This window comes from Dermacentor albipictus, chromosome 5 (assembly GCF_038994185.2).
Source record: "Dermacentor albipictus isolate Rhodes 1998 colony chromosome 5, USDA_Dalb.pri_finalv2, whole genome shotgun sequence".
In the NCBI taxonomy this organism is placed as follows: Eukaryota; Metazoa; Arthropoda; class Arachnida; order Ixodida; family Ixodidae; genus Dermacentor; species Dermacentor albipictus.
The window spans coordinates 16877484-16901860 of record NC_091825.1 but is presented as its reverse complement, the minus strand read 5'-3'; the positions used below and the strand labels follow the sequence as shown (position 1 = coordinate 16901860).

The window sequence follows — 24377 nt, the reverse complement described above, 5'->3', positions numbered from 1 at the left end:
TGCGCGCGTGGCAGAATGCTTGGTGATTCAGTCAGCAAGCGGATTTTTACAAGTTTCTACAGATGATACTATTACCATCCTTACTTAGTATCGCTGTCGAAGAATTTCCTATCGCAATCGATGCATCGCCTTTTTGGCGAAACTGCGACTTCTTTATGCTGCCGTCGCACTGAACAATGTAAGCTGAGGCGATGTCGTCCTAGCCATCTGGCATTTCCTATTTAAAACACAGGTATTAGAGAAGGCTATTTCACGCCTTATAGCTCCTAGTATCTGATGTCACCTCAGAAATGCAAGTGCGCCCAATGCCAATTTATAATATGAACTTCAGGTACTCCGAATGCGCAACACACTAGAAGGACTACCCGGCAATGAGCCAACTCGCCGGTAATCAAAAGTTGGCAGATCTGTAGAAGAGGTGAAAAAATCAAAATATATTCAAATCGAGCTGGCATCTACGACTGAGTCATCATCATCATCAGCCTGGTTACACCCACTGCAGATCAAAGCCTCTTCCATACTTTTCCAACTACCCCGGTCATGCACTGACTGGGGCCATGTTGTCCCTGCAAACTTCTTAATCTAATCCGCCCACCTTTATACCTAGCTGCCACCATCTGCTACGCTTCCCTTCCCTGGAACCCAGTCCGTAACCCTTAATGACCATCGGCTATCTTCCTTCCTCATTACGTGCCCTGCCCATGCCCATTTCTTTTCCTTGATTTCAACTAAGATGTCATTAACACCTTAGTGCTGTTAGCGTGTTAGGAAGAGGACCTAAGTATTGATGATATAAACGACAATCTTAAGGGCATCATTAAGGAGTGTGCAATAGAAGTCGATGGTAAGTTCGCTATAGAGGATGCCAGTAAGCTATCGCAGGAGACGAAAGATCTGATCAAGAAACGCTAATGTATGAAAGCCTCGAACCCAACAGCTAGAATAGAACTAGCAGAACTTTCCAAGTTAATCAACAAGCGTAAGACCGCTCACCTAAGGAAGCCTAATATGGATAGAATTGAACATGCTCTCATGAACGGACGAAGCCTAAAAGCAATGAAGAAGAAACTAGGAATTGGCAAGAATCAGATGTGTGCCTTAAGAGACAAAGCCGGCAATATCATTACTAAAATGGATGAGATAGTTCAAGTGGCTGAGCAGTTCTAGAGATATTTATACAGTAGTAGTGGCATGCACTACGATAATGAAAGAGAGAATAGTCTAGAAGTAACGCCAGACGAAGTAAAGAAAGCCTTGGGAGCAATGAAAAAGCTGAAGGCAGCTGGGGAGGATCAGGTAACAGCAGATTTGTTGAATGATGGTGGGCAGAATGTTGTAGAAAAACTGGCCAACATGTATAAGCAATGCCTCATGACTTCCAGCACACCAAAATCTTCAAAGACGGCAAACATGATCCTAATCCATAAGAAAGGGTACGCGAAAGTCTTGAAAAATTATGGACCGATCAGCTTACTGCCCGCTGCCTACAAAGTATTTACTAAGGTAATCGCAAATAGAATCAGGAACACCTTAGACTTCTGCCAAGCAAAGGACCAGGCAGGATTCCGTAAAGGCTACTCAGCTATAGACCATATTCACACTATCAATCAGGTTATAGAAAAATGTGCGGAATATAAACAACCTTTATATATAGCTTTCATTGATTACGAGAAAGCGTTTGCTTCAGTCGAAACGCCAGCAGTCATGGATGCATTACGGAATCAGGGTGTAGACGAGCCGTATGTAAAAATACTGAAAGATATCTATAGCGGCTCCACAGCCACGGTAGTCCTCCATAAAGAAAGAAACACAATCCCACAAAAGAAAGGACTCAGGCAGGGAAATATGATCTTTCCAATGCTATCGTGTTTACAGGAGGTATTTAGAGACCTGGATTGAGAATAATTGGGGATAAGAGTTTATGGAGAATACCTTAGTAACCTGCGATTCGCTGATGATATTGCCTTGCTTAGTAACTCAGGGGACCAATTGCATTGCATGCTCACCGACCTGGAGAGGTAAAGCAGAAGGGTGGGTCTAAAAATGAATCTGCAGGCTACTAATGTAAGGTTTACCAGTCTGGGAAGAGAACAGCAGTTTACGATAGGTAGCAAGGTACTGGAAGAGGCAAGGAATTAGATGTACATACATAGGACAGGTAGTGACTGCGAATCCGGATCATGAGATTGATATAATCAGAAGAATAAGAATGGGCTGGGGTGCGTTTGGCAGGCATTCTCAAATCATGAACAGCAGTTTGCCATTATCCCTCAAGAGAAAAGTTTATAACAGCTATGTCTTACTAGTACTCACGTACGAGGCAGAAACCTGGAGACTTACGAAAAGGGCTCTACTTAAATTGAGGGCGACGCAATGAGCTATGAAGAGAAGAATGATGGGTTTAATTTATTTATTTATTTTATTTATTTATTTGGTACATACTGCTAGCCTTAACGAAGGCTTTGGCAGGAAAGGGTACATTCATAAAAGGGAAAATACATCATTCACACAGGGTTCAACGATAATCGTTTGCAACAGGCCTTGGCTTTGGTTTAGAAATAAGCTTATACATACACAATAGACAATAATGTCAATAGACAATAAAATGACAATAGAACATAATGTAAAAACCACATTTCATTATGTAGCAACAAAGATATGGTTAGGTTAGGTTAGGTTAGGTTAATGACAATAGAACATAATGTAAAAACCACATCTCATCATGTAGCAACAAAGATATGGTTAGACAGCTTAGACAAAAAAGAATCGAGGGTGGCACAATCGACAACTTCTTGTGGTAACATATTCCATTCTCTAATAGCTTGTGGGAAGTATGAATATCTGAAGGTGTCATTGTTAAACCTATATTCAGATAATTGTTTATTGTGTTTGGTTCTTGAAATTCTAGCGTTAGCGTGTACTAAGAACTTATTTTTGTCTATTTTTACGGCATTGCTCTGGAGCATAAACAGGAATTTTAGTCGGAGATATCTAGCACGATCGCTAATTGTTGGGAGTCCGGCTAAGCGTAGAAGTTCAGTTGGGGAATCATGACGGCGGTATTTATTATAAATGAATCTTACTGCTTTTCTTTGTACGTTCTCTAACTTGGCTATGGCACATTTAGTGTATGGAAACCAGCATATGGCGCCGTATTCTATAACGGAGCGAATGAGTGACGTGTACGCGAGTAGTTTGGTGTTGGGTGAAGCGTATCTGAGGGACCGTTTGAGGGAAAAAAGCGCTGAGAGTGATTTTGCTGCCACATATGACACGTGTTTGTTCCATTTTAGATCGGAAGAGATAACTATACCTAAATGCTTGTATTCTTCTACCCTGTGTAGTTCTCTTTGCTGAATTTCGTATGGAAAAGTTAGTGGTTCTTTCTTTCTCGTTACTGTCATGCAGACAGTTTTTTCTGCATTTAGCGTCATCTGCCAGTCTTGACACCATTTTGCTATATTTTTAGGTGTGTCATTCAGAACAACTTGATCATCCTTGGTATGTATTGGTTTATAAATAATGCAGTCATCTGCGAACATGCGTACCGTTGCGTCAATGCCGTTTGCGATGTCGTTAATAAAAAGAAGGAAGAGAATGGGAGCTAAAACTGTGCCCTGAGGCACACCGGATAAAACTTCAACGTATTCTGAGGATTGCCCTTCGAAATGAACGAATTGTTGACGACCTGACAAATATGCTTTTAACCACTTTGTAAGAATACCGTGTCCCAGAATTCCTTGCAGCTTATGGATTAGTTTTGGATGCGATACCCGATCAAAAGCTTTTGATAGGTCTAGAAAATTATGTCTACCTGTCCTCGCTTATCGATTGTTAATGCTAGGTCATGAATAGTTTCTATTAATTGAGTTGTTGTAGACAAACCACTCCTAAATCCATGTTGGTTAGCGTTAATTAGAGAATGACTTTCAACAAAAGTTACGATGTGTTTTAATATTAAATGCGCAAAAATTTTTCCTGCTGTACAAGTGAGTGAAATAGGACGGAAGTTTGAAGGATTTGTAGCATCACCTGATTTATGTATCGGAATAATTTTTGCAATTTTCCATTCTTGAGGAGCCTCAGAAGTTTTCAACGATTTTGTAAACGCTAACAAATAAGAAAAGAGCAGATTGGGTAAGGGAACAAACGCGTGTTGATGACATCTTACGATTGAATGTAGCATGTTAAATGACTAAGTATGAGCGCAAAATAAAGCTAGGGTACGCAAAGTTTTGCTATCAACAAAATTTCGAGCTTGTAGTAAGCCAGAACATGCCCCTGAATGCCGACTACATAGCAATTCAATGGGTGCTTTCCAGTGTGAATGACAGTATCTTACCACGCAAAATTAAAAGAACTGAAATGAATGCGTGTTAAAGCACCGTCGCTCTAAGTAATACTTGAGCTTAAGGAACATAGAGCTCCTTATTTCGCGACTGAACCACCACGTATATTGTGTTTGTCTGTGTCAACTGTTAATTTATTTTTGGTAAATCATCTAGAATTGTTAGTTAGCTTCACATCAGTTTCATCTTCAAGGTCGTGCATGTCAGGTTTATCTGTTGAACCGGATTATCGGCGTACTGCAGTATTTGTGGAGAGCTTTGCGCATTAGGCAAGCCATTTCACAGGGACAAAAACAAGGTCAGAAAACTAGTATTTGCGGAACACCTATGTGAATTAACTCAGGGGTTGATTTGATGTTTTTAACTACGACTACTAAATGGCAATATTGTAAGTAATTTCCGAGTATTTTGGCAGCCTGCTTGCGAATCCCCGATCGGTTAGTCCATTTATTCGTACATAGTGAGTGATGGAATCGAATGCTTTTATTAGTTCGATAAGTACCCCCTTCATAAGCATGCGTCATGAAGAGCTGCGGTAAAGCTTGAATGAGACAATACTACGCTATACGTGGAAAAAGCTGACCAAAGTCCACGTTGCTGTGGTCCAATAATATTCTCTTTCTATAAATGAGTGAATTCCTACTGCGTTAATATTTTCATAAATGTTAGTAGAACATTCAAGACTTATATAGGTCCGTAAACGAGGGACCTGAGGCTCTATAACGTAAAACTATTCCAATATGTTTTTATTCCAATCTCATGTCAAATTTCGTAACCACCGACGCATGCATCGGACGGTGACCCACAGGGTTGTCTAAAGACACCAATCAAATGTTCTCGTCGTTTACAGGACGTCGCTTTTGATTCATTTAAAAACGAATCACATTGCCTGCGCTAAGGAGGTGGTCTTATCTAACCGGCTGATAATAAGTGAGGAGCACGCTCAAGTGGAGAGGTATTCGGTGGGCCCGAGCCAGTGCACTGAAAATTGATAACCGGGTGAAGAGGGTTGTGCCGGCATCTGCTGTTGGTCCGTTTGCCATTATTTAGCTAGTGGTGGCTGGTAGAGAATCGCGGCGGCATACAACGGAAGGTGAAGAATGCCGCTAAAAAAGCATCATCAGCAAAGAAATGTTGGCTGAGGGAGGTTGTAAATGCACCGACAGTGCTCGGAAACGTTACACGGTTTCGCAAGAAGTTTTATTATACGCAAGTATACCCAAGCTCTCGGGTAGCCAGTGTTCTTGAGTAGTTCTTGTAGCTCTTGAGTTCAGTAGCTCTTGAGTAGCCAGTGGCTGAGCGATCGGCGGCAGCCATCTTTTATACTTTTCGGAAAGGTGCAGCCAACGGCTATTCAGAGAAAAGTTTAGTTCTTTTCGGCATAATAATGCATCTTTACCGCGTACACATCGCTTGGACGTGGCGAGTTTACCTGGTTTTGTGACGCCGCAAGACAGCCAGGTGAAGTTGGCGCAGCCCGAAAAGTTTGGACGAATATCCAAGGGCTAATGGCGAACAGGCGTTCAATCAGGTATAGCTATTTTTCTTTAGTTCAGTTCAGCCATGCACAATGAGAGTGCACGCATCATATTTGCACACGACAATGAGTGCACACGCCGAATGTTATGATAATGTACGGTCCTTAATACTCCTTGCTGGCGATGTTGAAACTAACCCTGGACCTGACAAATTGATTGTCGTTCTGGCTGAATTGAAAAAGCTGTCTGATGGCCAGGCAACACTAATCTCTGACCTGCAAGACATAAAATGGCGTATGCTTTCAGTCGACTGAACAATATCCGATTTCAATACCCGCCTTGATGAACTCGAAGAAGATTTCCAGAATCTGTGTTGAACGTTGAAATCATTCAGTAAACAGTTAGCCAGACAGCTCTTTTGGTTCAAGACTTGCAGCTTCGTCTTGACGATTCTGAAAACCGCGCCCGCAGGAACGATCTAATTTTCTACAGTCTGCCTGATTCATCTCCCCGTGAAACATATGCCGATTCTGAAAAAATTATCGCTGATCATTGCTTAGAACGCCTGGAAATAGCCTTGGGTCCCAAAGTAATAGAGCACGCCCACCGGCTTGGCCGTCATGCCCCGAACCATTTACGCCCTATCATTGTCAAATTCATCTCACCCAAGACAAAAGAAACTATTCTATCTAAAAGGCCCAAATTTAAAGGATCGAAATTCAGTGTAGGCGAATATTATACCCGCCACGTCCAAAATATTTGAAATCACTTGGTTGCGTTTGCAATAGAAACAACTAATAAATTCTCGCTCCGCTATAAGACGCTTCATATCGGGCCCAAGCGCTACTTCTTCGACGAAACGACAAAGAAGGTGAAGGAAACCGCATAGCGGAGAACTTTTCGGCGCCGGTCCCCACAATACCCTCTATCAGCTAGTCATCCTAGAATCAACGCCCGAACCACCCTTTGCCTTTCCGTCATTTTCACAAATATACGCAGCTTCCTTCCCAAACGAGACCTTGTATCTAACCTTGTATCATCGTCCGGAAGCAGCATATTTGTACTAACAGAAACATGGCTCAACAAAAAACATCAGCGATTCTGAAGTTCTGCATGATTTGCCAAATTTTCGCCTCTTTCGCAACGACCGCGATGGTTCTCGAGGGGGCGGTGTTTTAGTCGCCGTTAATCGAGAACTACCATTCTCGCTTGCCAACATCACATCTCACCTTGAAATTATGTGGCTCATTTGCCGCACTGCGCCAATAGCAACACTAACTGGTGTCTGCTATCGACCGCCACATAATAGCCCTGACTACTCCCGTAAGTTTCACAGTGTTTTGCTAAAATTAACAACTGCGTATCCAAGCGCACGAATTATTCTTTTCGGTGACTTTAACTACCCTTCTGTAAACTGGCACCAACCTCACGTTACCGTTTCTCAAGAGCCTCGAGAATTTGTCGACGTATGTCGCAATTTTAATCTTTCACAGCTAATAACTGAGCCAACATGCATCACAGAGACTTCACAAAACCTTATTGATCTCGTTCTAACTAGTCATCCTGAGACCTTAGCTTCTATTACTTACCTGAGGGAAAGAAGTGACCATAAAGTTATTTATGCCTCATTTAACATTAATCTCATTCAAAGGAAAGTTTCCAAAAAAACAATAAAGCTTTACGATAAGGCCGACTACGTAGCAATAAATAATGAATTAAACTCCCTCTTATCCACTTTTGAACTTCACTTCCATCAGCATACAGTCGACGAATACTGGTCAATCTTGAAACGCAAAAATAGTGATCTAGTGAGCAGATATATTCCAAAGTGCACTAGCAAATCTGATTATCAAATTCCTTGGTTCAACAAAATGCTCAAAAGACTAAAAAATAAAAACGTGGCGGCTGTACACTGCAGCTCAACTTAGACCCAGCTCTTCTGTATGGGAAAAATGCTACAGCGCTGAAGATGCGTACTTGGCAGCAGTGAAAAGCGCGAAACTTTTCTTTCTTCACAATGACTTACCCAAAATAATAACAACTAACCCGAGAAAATTTTGGAACGTGATAAATCGCCAGCAATCAAACGACATCACCGTTACTAATGATAATGGCGACTCTGTTAGGGATGCTCAGTGTGCCGATATATTTAATACGGCCTTTTCATCAGTATTCACGAAAGAACCTGCAGATACATCCCTTTCACTACCCTCCATTACTGAACTAGCAATGCCAGCCATAATTTTTCATCCAAATGGCATTTCGTGCGCAATCGACAAATAATTTCATCGTCAGCCGGAACCGACGAAATTAACAGAAAGTTTCTCAAAAACACTAAGGACGTTTCATCCAGGTTTTTATGCTTGTTGTTTTCTCAGTCACTCGCCACAGGTATCATCCCAGAAGACTGGAAGATAGGGAAGGTCCTTCCTGTTTTCAAATCAGGTAAGAGAGACTCTCCCCTCAACTATCGTCCCATTTCCCTGACTAGCATCCCTTGTAAACTAATGAAACACGTCATCTACTCCCAGATAATGCAGCATCTAGACTCTATAATTTTTTTCACTCCCTCCCAGCATGGAATTAGAAAAGGCTTATCATGTGAGACACAGCTTGCCATCTTCTTTCCCGATCTTCATCCCAACCTTGATGCTTACTTATAAACTGACGCCATCTTTTTAGACTTTGCCAAAGCATTCGATAAGGTACCTCATGAACGTCTACTCTTAAAACTTTCCAGACTAAACTTGCATCGAGAAATTATTGCATGGGTAAAAGAATTCCTCACACATCGTTCACAGCCGGCTACTATTAACAACTACTAGTAACATCAGGCGTTCCTCAGGGAACTGTCGTTGGCCCCCTCCTATTCCTAGTTTATATTAATGATCTACCACAAAACTTGTCATGTCCGTCTGTTCACCGACGATTGCGTTATTTATGCCCCAATTACTAATACCGCTGACCAATAATCCCTTATGCACAACCTTAACCGCAGTCAATCATGGTACAATCACTCGTTGATGACATTTAATCCCAATAAGTGCAAGCTCATGTCGTTTCATCGTAGTCACAACCCGCATTTATTTACTTATAAGATTTCCGATTCTCCTGTCGAACTCGCCCCGTCGTATACCTACCTCAGCATCACTATCAGCAATGACTTATCATGGCACGAGCACGTTACAAAGCTAATTTCATCTGCGAATAAAGAACTAGGCTTTCTTAAACGTCATCTTCCCGACGCCCCTCAAAATGTAAAGCTACTTGCTTATAAATCATTAATCAGGCCAAAACTTGAGTATGCATCCGCCATCTGGAACCCACAGCAAGCTTGCCTCATTGACTGATTAGAAGCTGTGCAAAACAGAGCCGCCCGTTTCATTCACCGCTCATACTCATCCTATATTAGTGTTTCATCTCTCAAGCTACATTCCCCATTATGCAGTCTTTCCCTCCGTCGCCGTGTTTCTAGCCTGTGCCTATTTAACAAATCTTATTATTCCCAGCTTAAACAGCAGACATACATCTCCGCACCGGCATCGAGTACGTCTCGCCGAGTGAGTGAGTTTCAACTTTATTATTAAAAGAGGTAAGGGATTAGGGAGGCTGAGCTACGCAGGCTTCCAGGTTGTGCTTCACGATGGAGTCTTCAGCTCGTGCCAGGACCCGTGTTTGGATGTCTCAGTCCGTGCTGGAGAGAAGGGCCTCCCATTGTTCGTCGGTGGGGGGTGGCGAGACGAGTTCGGCGGGCGGGGGGTCTTCCGGGCGGCCCCAGTGGATGGGGTTTAAGCAGGCAACGTCGCCGCACAGGCAGCAGCATGGATCAATGACACCAGGGTGGATGTGCGAATACACTAGGGGGCACGGAAAGGGGAGGGTCTGGAGGCGACGCCAGGCCATCTCGGACCGCTTGGGAAGACTGTCATGTGAGGGTGGGTAGGCGTGCCGTTCGAGGCGATAGTGCTGGGTAATGTCGTGGTAGGTGACCAGGGGCTCCGGCACCGGGGCGTCCGACGCGGAGGGGCCCACCACTGGGTCGACGAATCCTCGAGCGCGTTGGTGAGCCGACTCATTGCCGGGGTGACCCGAGTGGGCGGGGACCCAGACCAGTTCAATTTGACACGGTTCGTCCTCCAGTAGAAGTGGGTGGAGGAGCCGTAAGGTGGTCGGCGAGACGAGACCTCAGCCGAAATTGGAAATGGCGTGCTTGGAGTTGGAGAGTATGACGCTGGCCTCAGTCAAGGTGGCGGCTAAAGCGATGGCCGCCTCCTCTGCCTCGACGACGTAGGGCGTTCGAATGGTGGCGGCCGTGATTGTTGGCCACGAGGGTGCCGAGGAGGGCGAGACGGAGACGACTGTGGAGGCGTCCCCGGGCGAGGCGTATCGGGCCGCATCCACGTAGGCGATGGCCGGGTGTTAGGCGTACTTGGCGTGAAGCATGGCCGCACGGGCTTGGCGATGGGCGTCGTGGTGTCCCGCAAGCATATTCTTGGGTAGCGGCTTGATGGAAAAGGCTGCCCGAAGAGCATGCGGTAGTGAGACCAGGTCTGGCGGGTGAAAAGAGGTGTCATGACCGATGGAAGAGAGGATGTAGCGACCGCTCGGCGAACGATGAAGGCGCTGCACCTGAGCGGTGCGGTGAGCTTCGATTAGTTCGTCGAGCGTGTTGTGGACTCCCAGGTGGAGGCGACGCGCCGTGGACGCGTTGGGGGGAAGGACGAGAGCAGTCTCGTATGCACGGCGGATGAGGACGTCGACCATGTGGCGTTCCGATTCGAGAAGACGAGTATAAGGAAGGCCGTACGTGACACGGGAAACGACGAAAGCGTCGGCTAGGCGGAGGAGATTGTGTTCTCGCATGCCCATGCGCCGCGCTCGGACACGAGCGAGCATGCGCGCGGTTTGCTGAACCGAAAGCGAGAGCTGGTCGATGGTGTGAGCATTATGGCGGTTTTACTGTACTATCAACCCGAGCACTTGGAGATGCAAGACGACGGGAATAGGAGTGGAATTGGCGTGAATAGTGATGGTGGGGGGAGGCGTCTTGTTACGACGCCGGTTGGGGGCCGCATGAAGAGGAGGGCCGATTTGGCCGCCCAGCAAGCGAGACAGGCCGCGTGCACGTGACTTGTGACGACGTCAGTTGCGCGTTGCAACATCTGCTCAATGTGCCCGTCGGAGCCAGACGTGACCCAAACAGTTACGTCGTCCGCGTACAGGGTGTGTTTGAGATCGGGGATACGGTCGAGCTTGTCGGGAAGTGAGCGAAGGGCGAGAATAAAAAGAAAAGGCGACAAGACGGCGCCCTGAGGGGTACCACGAGATACAAGCGCATACGTGGGAGACGAGAGATCTCCCACGATGATTTCGGCCGTGCGGGCCGTGAGGAAGGAGCATGTAGTGGTAGGTGCGAGGGCCGGGGCTGACGGTGGCGAGTTCGGTAACAATAGCCAAATGGGAGACGTTGTCGAATGCCTTTTGAAGGTCGAGGCTAAGGAGAGCCTTAGTGTCCGAGAAGGTGGGCGGATCGAGAAGGTCGAGCTGGAGTTGCAAGAGGACGTCTTGTGTGGAGAGGTGGGGGCGGAAACCAATCATGGTGTGGAGAAGGAGGTGGTGAGCATCTGTTTGCAAGCGAGCTAGGACGACGTGCTCCATGAGCTTGCCGACGCACGAAGTGAGTGAGATGGGCCGGAGGTTCTCGATTGTGAGTTTCTTGCCCGGCTTCGGGATGAAAGCCACCCGAGCGTGTTTCCACGACTGGGGGAGGTTGCCGGAGCGCCAGCACTCATTCAGCAACGAAGTGAGGGCAACGACCGAAGGGGCATCAAGATTTCGGAGAAATTTGTTGGGAATGCGATCTGGACCGGGGGGGGGGGGGGTGCGGAGCTTGTGTGGCGCCGCGTAGACTTCAGCTTCCGTGATATCGGCATCTAGTTCGGGGTTGGGGGCCCCGGAGTACGACGCGAGAGGGGGAGAAGAGATGCCAGGGGGTGGCAGCTGGAGGTATTTGGCGGCTAAGTCTGCTATCAGCGACAGTGTGTCGCCGGGGTATGCCCGGACAACGCGTTGTAATTGTTGCCGAGCGACTGACTTGGCGGAAGCAGGGTCGAGGAGGTGGCGGAGGAGATGCCAGGATTGCTTGCAGCCCAACTGACTGGAGATCCCTGAGGAGAGCTGCTCCTACTGTTGGCGGGCGAGCACAGTTGTGTGATGCTCGATCTCGCGATCGAGGTATGCGATGTGGCGGCGCAGGCGACGGTTTTGACGTTGCTTATGCCAACAGTTCGTGCGAGCGGCTAACAGGTGGGCGAGCCGGGAGTCAATTGCCGGATGGTCCTCTGTGATGGGGATCGAGGCGGTGACCCCGTCGAGGTCCGCCAGTAGCTGGTCGGTCCACACCGAAAGGTCCTCGATGTCGGGGGCGGCAGAGTGCAGCCGGCGGGCTCGGAACGCATCCCAATCCGTATAGCGGGTCGTGTGTGGGCGCGGCTTGCACGGGGAGGTACGGGCTTGGATGACGAGGACGCCGTGGTCGCTGCCCAGGGACTGATGTGTATTGGACCAGCACACGTCGTGCACGTAACGGCAAAAGCTGAGGACCGGAGTGGTGTCGTGGCACACGCTGTTGCCGATGCGCGTGGGTTGCCTGGGGTCGGTGAGCAGGGAGAGGTGGATGTCATGTGCGAGCTGCCACAGCCTCGTGCCGGGGCCATCGGCCTTGGAGTAACCCCAGTCCGGATGCCTGACGTTGAAGTCACCGAAAACGAGAAGGGGGGATTCGGCTGCTCTCGCTGCAGCGGCACGGAGCAGAGCAACGAGCGACAAGTCTTTGGTTACGCGTGGGGGGGTGTAAACATTAAGAATAAAAAAAGAGGGGTATTCACGTCGCTGAGGTAGGACCTCGACAAAGACATGGTGGACCGTAGGGAAGGGCAGATCGGCTCGATTGACCGTGAGCGTCCGCCGAGTGAGGATGGCCGTGACGGGATGGGGCAGAGGGGATGAGCTACTTGGTCGTGGGCGACGTAAACCGAGAGGGAAATGGTGGCGTGAGTCTCCTGTAGTACGATGACGTCAGGAGAGACCGAGGGGTCCAGTTGTTGAAGGTGTAGAAGGAGGTGGTTACACTAGGAGCGAAAACCACGGCAGTTCCACTGCAAAACAGTGACGACAGAGCGGTCAGCCATGATGGGTGGGCTTAGCCCACTCATCATGGCTCTAAGCCCACCCATGATTGGGTGGGCTTAGAGGCTGGTTTGGGCGCCGCTGGAGGGAGGGGCGGGAAGTCATTGGTCGACTTGGAGGATGGAGGCGGTGGAGGACCGCGTGCCGCTTGCTTCGGGGGTTGAGGGCGCTGCATGTAGCGGTGCTTACAGTTGGAGTTATGCGTGAAGTGATTCCCGTTGCAAACGATGCAACGGGGGGTGCAACTCGGGGGCGAGCCTTCGAGCGGTGGGGCGTGAGTGTCGCCGCAACGACGGCACCTGTCCTGCTTTGGCTTGGGGCCTACATCCGTCCGGTGGCCAGTCGAGCGGCAGTTGAAACAGGCCTCCACCTTGTTGTGGAAAGGGACCAGGCGAAGGTGGACTCGATGGTAGAAGATCCACCGGGGTAGTTTGGGGTCCGTGAGGGTGACCAAGATGTGGGGAGTCTTGCCCATATGGCGGGCACCCACAATAGAAAGTGCAGGATTGCTTGCCTGCAGATCGTCAAGGATGGCTTCATCTGTGAAGTCGTCGAAGGCGTGGTAGACGACACAGTATGCTCCGTAGGGTGTCGTGCGGCGGTGGGGCGTAGAGGTAGATGGCAAAAGTGGGGCCGGACACCGTGAGGGACGTGATGCGGAGGTAGGCTTGAGCGCGAGCCGATTCCGCGACGGTGAGCGTAAAGGTGTTGTTGACCGGGTGGACCCGCACCGTGTCACGAGATGCGGGCGGGAGGTATTGCAGGCTCGCTGCTTGCAGCAAGGCGGTGTAAAAATGCCAAGGATGGAGTTTGGTGAGGTTGACGGGGGTTTTGGGGCGGCCGACGACGTGAATCGTGTTGGCCGCGAGGCGAGGGAGTGGAGCGTGACGGCGGGGCTGAGGAGGCGAAGCACTTGCCTGCTTCGATCGCGGCGATTTAGCTGCGTCGGCGGCGGCGAGGCGCAACGCTGCGCGGCGTTTCTCTTGGGCGCGGAGGCCTAGCGTCTGCCAGGAAGCATATGAAAGTTCTTCGGGGGTCACTTCTTGTCCTTGGACAGCGATCTCCATGGCGGTGGGCAGCCGGGAGATGGGCGACGAGGCGGCGGTGGGCGGCCGGGTGGTCGTCCCTGCGTCTGCGCGCTGGCGTGCGGGCGGCCGCACTCGAGCTAGGCCGGATAGGCCTAGGTCGGCGCATGGCGTAGTCACGGGCTTCCCAAAACTCTCCTGGGCCACCCCGGGCCAGTATTGGTATACGATTGGTATCGAAATGGTCCTGACGACTTCCTTCACCCACTCGTGAAGAAACTGTCCGGATAGAGATGAAAGAACCGGCACGAGGGCCGAAAATTGGCGGATCCGACGTGAGGTGCGACTGCTCTCGACGCCGACGCCAGCGTCTCCGTCTCGCCGAATCGGCCTCACGCCAAGGCACCCGTACGACCACCCTTTCCAAATCATTTTTCCTCCGAACAGCAAGCAACTGGAACGACCTTACCTATGAAACTCCAGCCATCACCTGTCCATCAACCTTCCTAGAAAAGGTTACATCCCACCTGTCATCATGAAAAAAAATGTTTTACTTTCTCATGTTAACCCTACCACTTATGTAAAACTAAGGAAATAAAAATAAAATGAAACGAAATATTACATATCGCGCTTTGCTGGACGTCGAGTGGCTGACAGGTGAAATGGGGGTGGCCGAAAAATGTTTTGACCTATCGCGGAGGGCTGATTGCAGAATTGGAATAGAAAAGTTTGGAATAGTTTTACGTTACAGCACCCCTGATTTGTTACCACTGTTAAATATTCGTATAACAATGACTGCTTTTCGGGAAGACGGATGCGTAAAGCTGCTTAAAGAATGGTTAAAAATGCGGCCTAGTAAATGTTAGTTTACCCATAGGTATATTTACTCTGTCCAGACAAGAATCCTCCTCAGATGGCACTCTTCCCACAACTAAAATTAGGCAACAGCGCTCTGCCCCAAAAAATATAAAAATGTGTTTCCAATGGGATGGGATAGGCTCAGATAGGATGCAGGCAGTTTAAATTGTTACCTAAACAGACCCAGCATTAGAGAAGTAGGAGTGGAAATCGTCGACAGTACTGGGATCTAGTTCCTCTGGAAGAATAGCACGAGAGCGATTTATACCTCCCACAATAATGAAAATTGCGCACGCATCTTTTTCAGGAATTCTTAGCTCTCTGTATGAGTAGTGGTCGTACAGAATGCCTTCATCACTGCGAATTATTTTTTGAACATGATTTTATACTGAGCTAACCAGTACGCACTATGTTGTTTTTGTCTCAACTATGTTGTTTTTGTCTGCAACTGATATTTGAAGAATATCCGTGGTAATCTATGGCCATATCCAAGATTTGTAGGAGCGGACGTCTACGGTTATTCAATGCCATGCCAAGTGCATTCCTCGACGGAGCAGGAAGGGAGGAAGGGGTCACCAGCTACTCACGCCAGGTGTTCAATGAGAGGAGAGGGCACCGCCGCGACGCTACGTTACCCGCATTCTCGGAGGCCTATGTTATGCGAACATTGCTTGTCCGCGCAACATCTCGCCTGTGCTCTAACTGCGCCTCGATAATTGCTATAGAGAAGTTACTGTACAAAAGAAACAGATTAGGTTTGAAAAGCAATGCTTTGGTGGTAGTGATTTCGAACCTACAACCTCACGCTCAGAATCCGAGCTTCATATGTAGTTTGATGAACAGGCACCTCCTCTATGGCAGACCTGTGCACTCTGCTTTATGGCGGCAAGCAACTTAGACTGAAATTTCCATTACGAAGCCCGGTGTGAAGAAATCTGTGACGTCAAAACCACCGCAACTTACTGGGGAGCGTTCCCGTTAGATTCTATGGCAGTCGGGCAGGAGAGCATGACGCCATGAATTGATGTGCACCGGCCTTGTGCTATCTAGGAGGCGTTGGCCATGTGTCTGAACGCGCTAGCTTGCTCGCGAGGTATTCATCACTCGAAGGATCTTTAATGGACAATAATGCTTTCGCATTCGCAACTCATATGATGGGTTTAGGTGTCCTCGGCTGTTTTAGGAATTGGAGATGGGCAGTTCTCAAGCAGGCTGAAAACTACCGGGAATTTAATTGTAAAGCTGTCGATTGCTGCTGTTCAGTACGTGATTGCCTCCTTCTTTAAGCCATCAGCAGTGCCTTTCCGAGGGCACCAATATTCCGAAAGGGTGCTTTGTGAGATTTGGTTACCCATACATTTAAAATTTTCAGACATTCTTGTAAACGCCGTATATCTGGTAAATTGCATATTCGAAATATAAGAATGGAGGGATTAGCATTTTGCGTACCCTTTTCTCGAAATTTAATGATTGCTGCTAGGGTGTATTTTTTCGACATCATTCATCAGCGGTACTTTTGTGTTTGGAGCATATACAAGCGCGGCGATTCTGTGCCTGGCTGTGACAAGCGCTCGGAAAATGCGCCATACCGCTATGGCTCTCTTGCGTTTTCGAAAATAACAATGCTTTTCTTTCTTCTACGTTAACACGCGGATACTCGTAGGCCAATCAGGTCTTGGGTCCTCAGCAGAACCGTCCACTGCTGACGCTGCGCTCACAACTATGTTGACTAGCGCACCGCAACGCGTCATATCTCAAGTTTCTGAAAATCCAGCGCACGGCACTTACTCTGCAGCCCGACTTCTTCGAGTGCCTAAGAAGCCGCAGTATATATTATCAGCCAAGGCACGATATTGCCCTCAGTATCGGCGCCGCTTCCGTTCTGCGCTGTCGAACGTCTCACGGTTAGCACACCTCCCATAAGCAACATGAAGGCGCGCATAGCGGACCGAGTTGTCTATTCACCATATCCCAAAGTTGATATTCCAACTTGTTCAATCTACACTGCAATCAGTACCTTTCTATCCATGCGACCTGAAAAGTTGGCCGTCGTAAGTACTTTTCGTTTCTTCTTCGTCACATTGGGTTTCGCATCAGACACAAAAAATGAAAATGCTTTGTGATCTAACGTAATTGTTACCTCGAATATGATATCCTTTAGAGCAACGCTGGTGTAACTATACGTGTTTACGTTACTGGCCAAATTAACGCCGTTGTTTTACTTGACCATCCAGTACTAACACGATAACAAACGTCAATGCTTTGAACTGCTGTGCTGATTTTGATTTATTGTTGAACCGCCATCAGTCTCCAACATTTAGGCAAGATAAATGTTAAATGTTAGCTTAGAAACAAATTGGGAGATCTCTCCATATGTCAGTAAGCATGCAAAATAAAAACTACGTGAAACCAGATCCGACCTCTCATAGCAACCATGTTTTCCAAACACAATCTAGCTAACGTTGCACTCAAGTGGTTGCAATACTCAGAAGTATAACTCAATTTGAGTGACTATTTCATGGAGGCTGCGAAAATATTTATAAAGGCTAGCTTTTGGGATTACACTGGCGCCCGCCTATTCTAGTAACGTCAATGGCACATTTGGAGACTAATTAGTGACTGTAGGATTTAACACGTACCCTGCTTTTACGAGCCTCTCCTTGGTAAATTTTCTTTCCTGGCCGTGCTAATACTGAGAATATCTGCTGCAGCCTTCTTTTAATGAGACTAGAATATGTCGAATCAGCCATTCAGCTAACCGTTACACCTACATATGTGGCACGTGCAGGTGGCAGACCCAGAAACCGGACGACCCGATGAGATAGGCTGTCCGTATCAGTTCGCTCAACTGCTCACGCTGACGAATTGCAATACCGGTGCTTGTTATTTTGATTAGGTGCAGAAATAAATTTTGAAGGCTGATGTTTGCCGCCAGGTAGTTGGATAGATAGGTAGTTGGTAGTTTGCCCTGCAGTGGGCGTAACCAGGCTGATGATGATAATGATGAGTTGGATAGATGTTACAAACCGAAACTGCTCTGAAGGCCAGAGATATTGGTAGTTTTGGTAGCGAAGCCACCGGGTGTCTAGATTGAAGGTTCTGTATTAACACCGAGCCTCCAAGGCAGTTGTAACGCGTACCGTATGCTAGTTTTTGGTGTGATGAGTTCAATACTTCACCATCAGTGCCTGAGTGATGTGTTTTCCACGCAGGTGGATGAGCAAATAAGCCTGACGAGAGGCCAGTTCCTGTTGCGAATGAAGCGTTATGCGGCAGGCTTCCAGGCTCATGGTCTTGGACCTGCAGACCGTGTCGCCGTTCATCTTGGCAACAGCGCCGAGAACCTCACAGCGCTGTTTGCGATCACATTCACTGGTGCCTCGGTAATCCTCTGTAATCCGATCCTCAACCAAGGTACAGCTCATAAGCGCCATTCAACGGCGATATTCTGTTTTACGCCAATGCCATTCTCAGATCTGCGACCGCTGAAAATGGAGTTGAAAAATTTGTCCTTCACTGTCAAAACAAATATGTATATTTTCCTTCCAATAACTTAAAGAACATCAGATGCCTGTAATTACCCACCTACCAACTCTTTTTTCAGCGGCCGCTTCTCGTTTAAATCACCTGCGACAGCAGAATTCAGCCTGTTCAGCTTGGTATCAGAAGAGGCCCGTATTGTAAAGGAGAAAAATCGCAATGCCCTGGAAGCCAATTAAGAAAATTTTAATCACTCGATTCAGGACACATGCTGCAATCGTGAAAGTGAAGTCCAATGTTTGTGCAGTCGCATTTACTAAGCAGAAATCATTAAATGAAGCAGGCCAGGTGACTGTTTGCCACCGTCTCGTTTCTAAGGGGATGCCAAAAAATCATCATCGTCATCGTCAGCAGCATCATACGGTGCCATTTGCTACACATTTGTTACACAATGTGACATGTGCGCCGGGTCGCGTCGATACTTCAAGAGTTTGCATTGCATTTGCATAATATTACACGACGTACCACTTCATGCAACAATTTTCAGGGAGCGTAGATTGATAAGGTTTCTGGAAGAAAAGAAGATTAAGGAGACGTATAGAAAAATGGAGGAATGAAAAACATGTATAGTGTGCCTGAATAAATGACGCAGGCTAGGTAACTGTCACCGCTCCGTTTCAAAAACGATGCCAACAAATCATCGTCATCATAATTATTAGCATCAGGTCGCGCGACTTGTCACCACTTGACATGGGCACCGGGCGGCGCCGATACGTGCTAATTTTGCATAGCACATGCGCTGTATTCCACCAATTGCCCTACATGTAGCAGCTGAACGTTGCATTCGCATGTAGCTGGACCTGATCAGCTCAAGCAGCCTAGGTGACTATTTGTGACCACCTCGTTTCCAAGGAGATGCCAATAAATCATCATCATGAACAACAAGAACAACAGCATCGTATCGTGCCACGGGTGAAATGACATGACATGCGAGCCGCCTAGACTCGATGCCCGCGTTTACTCCTCGGTGCACGGTATGGCACCTCTTCGCAAGGGGTGAATGCTCTAGTGTGTGCTGCCGAATAGGGAGCTTCTATGGAAGCGCTCCTCCACCTTGCGCTGTGACTGTGATGTCTTTGGTGCCCCAGCCTGTTACTTTTCTCTCTAATCCTTGATCTATAAGCGAAAACTGCGCTACTCATAGGATGACTCACTCAATACTGCTCAATACTGCTGTGCATAATTTTCGCCATGGCAAGATTTGCTCTCAAGTGAATATTTGTAAAGGTGATTAGTAAATATTTACAATTAGCGACCTAGACCTCCCAATTGGTCGCGAAAGCAACATCGACCTGTTAGTAGACTTAAGTTCGCTATACGTTGCATGGGACTTTTAGTTTTTTCCAACTAAAAGAACATAAATTATATATAGTGTCCAGGTTAATATGCATTGCAGAAACGTCTCGACCATGTTTATTGGGATAGAAATTGTAGAGGTACACCAGGCAAATTCATCGCGTTGCCGTCAGTGTCGCCTCGAGGTCCTGTGTAAGGTCACGGTTCGATAAGATTCTAGCACGACGCGTGCGCCGTATGATTTAGGTGCTGGAAAAAGCATTGAACGCGACAATGCAGGCTGCCTGCGCCATGTTCAGGCCATAATTAGGGGAGAGCTGTTCGTGGTTGTTGGTGCCCGCGTGACACCACGGCGACGGGAGGAGGGAGAGGCTGGAGCCCGACGAGCATGTCCTCATTCCTCCTCCTCTCTACTTATGCAGAAAGCATTTTTATTTTCCTATGTTGAAGTTTGAGCCGACCTCCACTCTGCGTGAGGGAATCCCATGTTGCCAGGCATTCTTCCCCATTCGTCATCTTCGTAGTAACTAATGAGGAAAAATATATTATGGTTATATATGTCTTATATGTCTGTTACGGGGGCAGAGACCTCGTCAGGCAATCATGCCTTTAGTCTCTGCCACCCGCAGGATGATGTGATTTTTCCTGCAAATAAAAACTGACTGACTGACTGATATTTCGAGTTTTTAGGGATTAAATAATCGGGATTAGTCTTCTATGATGACTCCTGTGCAGGCCTTTTAAGCTCATTAAATACTAGGGGCGAAATTACATGGTTGCTTATTAGGCAATCAAATGAGTTCACGCTGCGGCGCAGGTGATGCGTAATAGACGACTAGGTTTTTTGCATGACAAACCATCAGAAATGAGGATATGCTGCAGCTGCATTAACTTATCGGAACTATCGAAAACAACTAGTCACCATGTGTTAGACAAAGCACCAATTGAATGGATTGCATATACTCAGAACCTGTGTCTCCAAAGTGGGGCAAAGCACGGAATCGCCACCGAATGGTTCAGCGTATTAGTTGGCTTCAGTGTTGCCTTACAGCATGTCCACACAACTGTTGCTTAGAAGCCTATTTAGTGAGTTTAATTATTTACTTGCATGATTGGAAGTGTTGGCAGACGTAATGCCTACCGTATTGCATAAAACAAACGCTCCCCGCAAGGGCGTCTGCGTGAGCAGACGTTTGGTGTGTTGCTACACCATGTACCCGAGCAAACGAGGGTTGGACCCTCCCGCGTGTAGGCATGCGCGGCTTAGCCGTGTCTGGGGAAAGGGGGATCCTGGAGGTTGAGCCGATGCCGGGTGTTTAGACCTTTAAGGCCCCCCGGGCGGAGGCAACACACCTCTTTGGCCTCTGCTTCACATAGACGGCAACCCCGGACTGACCCACCCGGGGGAAATCGGTATTTGCCCTTTGCTGTCTCTCTCTCTCTCCAGCCTTCGTCTTTGTCTCACTTTACACCTTTCCTGTGTTCTCCTGGCTTCCCTTTACTTCGAATTTATCGAGGCAGCAAGGGTTAACCTTGTGTGAATAGCCAACCTAGGTTATTTAATATTTGGTTATAGGGATGACGTACAGCTGGCATTTACAAGACCTGTTCTTACAGTCCCTGTAGCGTCCCCTTCTGGGACTCCATGGTGGGTGGCTGGCTTATTGCCGAAAGTTCAATTCCTTCATGGCAACATGCTCCCCTCCGCTTCCTGATCACCCTCAGAAAAGAGGACGCACCGATGAAGTATTCCAGTTTGTTGGTCGGCAAAAAGAATCTTTCCCTCGTTTTCACATGATCCACTCTAAAAAACGAGCTAAACCAGTACGAACGATCTCACCATTCCACTGACTGAAGTCTTCGGTCCAGGTTATAAGGCATCGAGGATGGCAAGCGGTGATCTCCTCTTGGAGCTCCGCGATCAGAAACATTACGAGAAATCGACAAAACTAGTGTCATTTGGGGAAACCCAAGTAATTGTAACCTCGCACCGCACGATGAACACAAGCCGCGGTGTTGTCTCAGACGATGACTTGCTGGAGCTCAGTGAGGATGAACTCTTGGAGGGCTTCAGTGACCAGAATGTTATCAATGTTAAAAGAATAAAGATCAGGCGTGACAGCAAAGAAATCAAGACAAAACACCTTATATTGACTTTCGGCTCAAGTATTCTGCCCAGTCTGCAGAGGCCGGGTACATCAAGCTCCGCGTTAGGCCATGCGTGCCAAATCCTCTCAGATGCTTCAAATGCCAAGGTTTCGGCCACAGTTCGCAGAGCTGCTGGGGTCGTCAAACCTGTGCGAAGTGCAGTGCCCACGAACATACTTCTGAAACTTGAGAGAACACTCTCCATTGTGTAAACTGTGAAGGGGAGCACGCCGCATACTCGCGGTCGTGCCCATCCTGGAGGAAGGAGAAAGAAATTGTGACAGTCAAAGTCAAAGAAAAGATATCTTTCAAGGAAGCACGCATGCGGGTATCTTACCTACCCAAAAACACATTTGCCGATATGGCGCGTCAGGGGGCAGCGCCACAACGGTCTCCGGCGGCTGTCCGACCCACACCCAGTGAGGTGGCAGTGACTCCATCAGCCCCCCCGGCGGATGCAGCTAGTGCTGCTACGCCAACCCAGCAGACGGGGCCATCTACCTCCGGGCAGGTGACCCCGAAGGCCTCGTCGAACGTTCCGAGGCCTTCACGCCAAACAAAGCGCTCGGAAGAGCTCGTGTCCAGCGCCTCGCAAGAGGCGATGGACACAAACCACGAGCCACACGGCGCCACCAGTGCCTAAGGAGCGGCGAGGCCCTCTCGATCGCTCCAAAAGAGATAAAACTCCTGTCACGGCACCGTTAAAGCGCCTGTGAACTAATCCGTTTTTTAAACACACAGCACCAAACACATTTATCAAAATGGAAACACAAATACTACAATGGAATGTACGAGGACTTCTACATAACCTCGACGACATTAGAGAAATAATACACAAACACAATGCGAAGCTGCTGTGTGTTCAAGAGACACACCTCGAACCCACCAACAGAAATTTTCTTCCAAACTACACCATCTACCGCGAAGACCGTGAGGAAGCTAATGCCTCCGACGGTGTAGCATTAATAGCCGACAGGGCAGTAGCTTGCCGACCCGTCGCCCTTAACACGCCCCTTGAGGCAGTGTCTGTTCAGGCCATTCTTTTTAATGAAATAGTAACTGTGTGTTCCATTTATATACCGCCGAACCAGCGTCTCGAAAGAACAGACTTTTATAACCTCATTGACCAGTTTCTCGAGCCTTATATCATAGTGGGAGATGTTAACACTCATAACACAGTGTGGGGAGGCTCGCGATGCGACGCGAGAGGTCGACTCATTGAAAATTTCCTTTTAACCACCAGTGCGTGTCTCTTTAATAACAAATAAGCAACGTATTATAACCCACATCATAACTCGTACTCATCAATAGACCTGGCGATCGGATCCGCTTCCATCTTTCCTTATTTAGAATGGCATGTAATTAAAATCCCATTCGGAAGTGATCACTTCCCAGTAACACTGAACTTCGTAAACAAACAGGACTTGCATCCACACTTCCCTCGCTGGAAACTTTCCTCAGCTGACTGGGAACGTTTTAGAGAATCCACCCTCATATCGCGGGATTTTATAGATAATTTTACTATAGATCATGCTGCTTCATACTTCACCGCTTTTATCATTGACGCCGCTGAAAAGTTCATTCCTCAAAGAAGAGGCACTTCATCCAAAAGACGTGTCCCCTGGTGGAATGACGATTGTAGAGAAGCTTGGAAGAGACAAAATATAGCTTGGAGCAAACTACGCGAAAGTCCTACAGCAGAAAATCTAATAGAATTTAAACAGGTTAAATCGCAGGGAAGAAGGACGCGACGACTGGCAAAGAGGGCAAGCTGGCAGAGGTTTCTATCTGGTATGAACTCGTATACTCAATAATCTAAAGTATGGGATGGGCTGAAAAGGCTTAAGGGGCAAGAAATTCATCCGTTGCCCCTAGTAAACGGTGAAGCAAACCGCTTGGAAGACCAAGCAGACGCCCTTGGCGAACACTTCCAGCACGTTTCCAGTTCTAACCATTACTCTAAGGCATTTCTAAAACACGAACAAGTAGCAGAACACAAGGCTGTCGACCGCAAATGCAGCCAGAGCGAACCCTTCAACGCGCCTTTTAACATTGCCGAGTTGAGAGCCTCCCTGAGTGCATGTCAGAGCTCCGCATCTGGACCGGACAGGATAATTGTACGACATAAATAAACACCTCCCCAGTGATACTCAAATTACTCTGCTAGCACTTTTTAACGCAATATAGGCTGCGGGATACCTCCCTACCGCATGGAAAGAAGCGTTGGTCGTTCCGATTCTTAAACAGGGCAAAGACCCCACATTAGTAGCAAGTTATCGCTCGATTGCCCTCACGAGTTGTATATGCAAACTTTTTGAAAAAATGATAAACCGTCGACTTTCACACTTCCTTGAATTAAATAAATTTCTTGATCCATATCAGTGTGGTTTTAGAGTAGGATGATCTACAACCGACCATCTAGTCCGCATGGGAGCAAACATTCGCGACGCCTTCGTGCATAAACAGTCCTTATCCGTGTTTCTCGACATGGAAAA

General features: G+C 47.7%; 1 protein-coding gene across 3 annotated transcripts in view; it reads left to right on the top strand.

Annotated features, from left to right (window-relative positions):
• The window catches only part of LOC135906569 (luciferin 4-monooxygenase-like), a 262082-nt gene that overhangs the window by 7005 nt on the left and 230700 nt on the right, over positions 1–24377 (top strand). The window contains exons 2-3 of one of the 3 annotated variants that reach the window (XM_065438012.2): positions 8206–8272; positions 18111–18312. In XM_065438012.2, coding sequence (XP_065294084.1) covers positions 18156–18312 — 157 coding nt within the window. In that variant the 5' untranslated portion in view covers positions 8206–8272; positions 18111–18155. Of the gene's footprint in view, positions 1–8205; positions 8273–16748; positions 16950–18110; positions 18313–24377 lie in introns of those variants that run through there. The other 2 variants (XM_065438011.2, XM_065438013.2) reach the window with 2 other exon arrangements.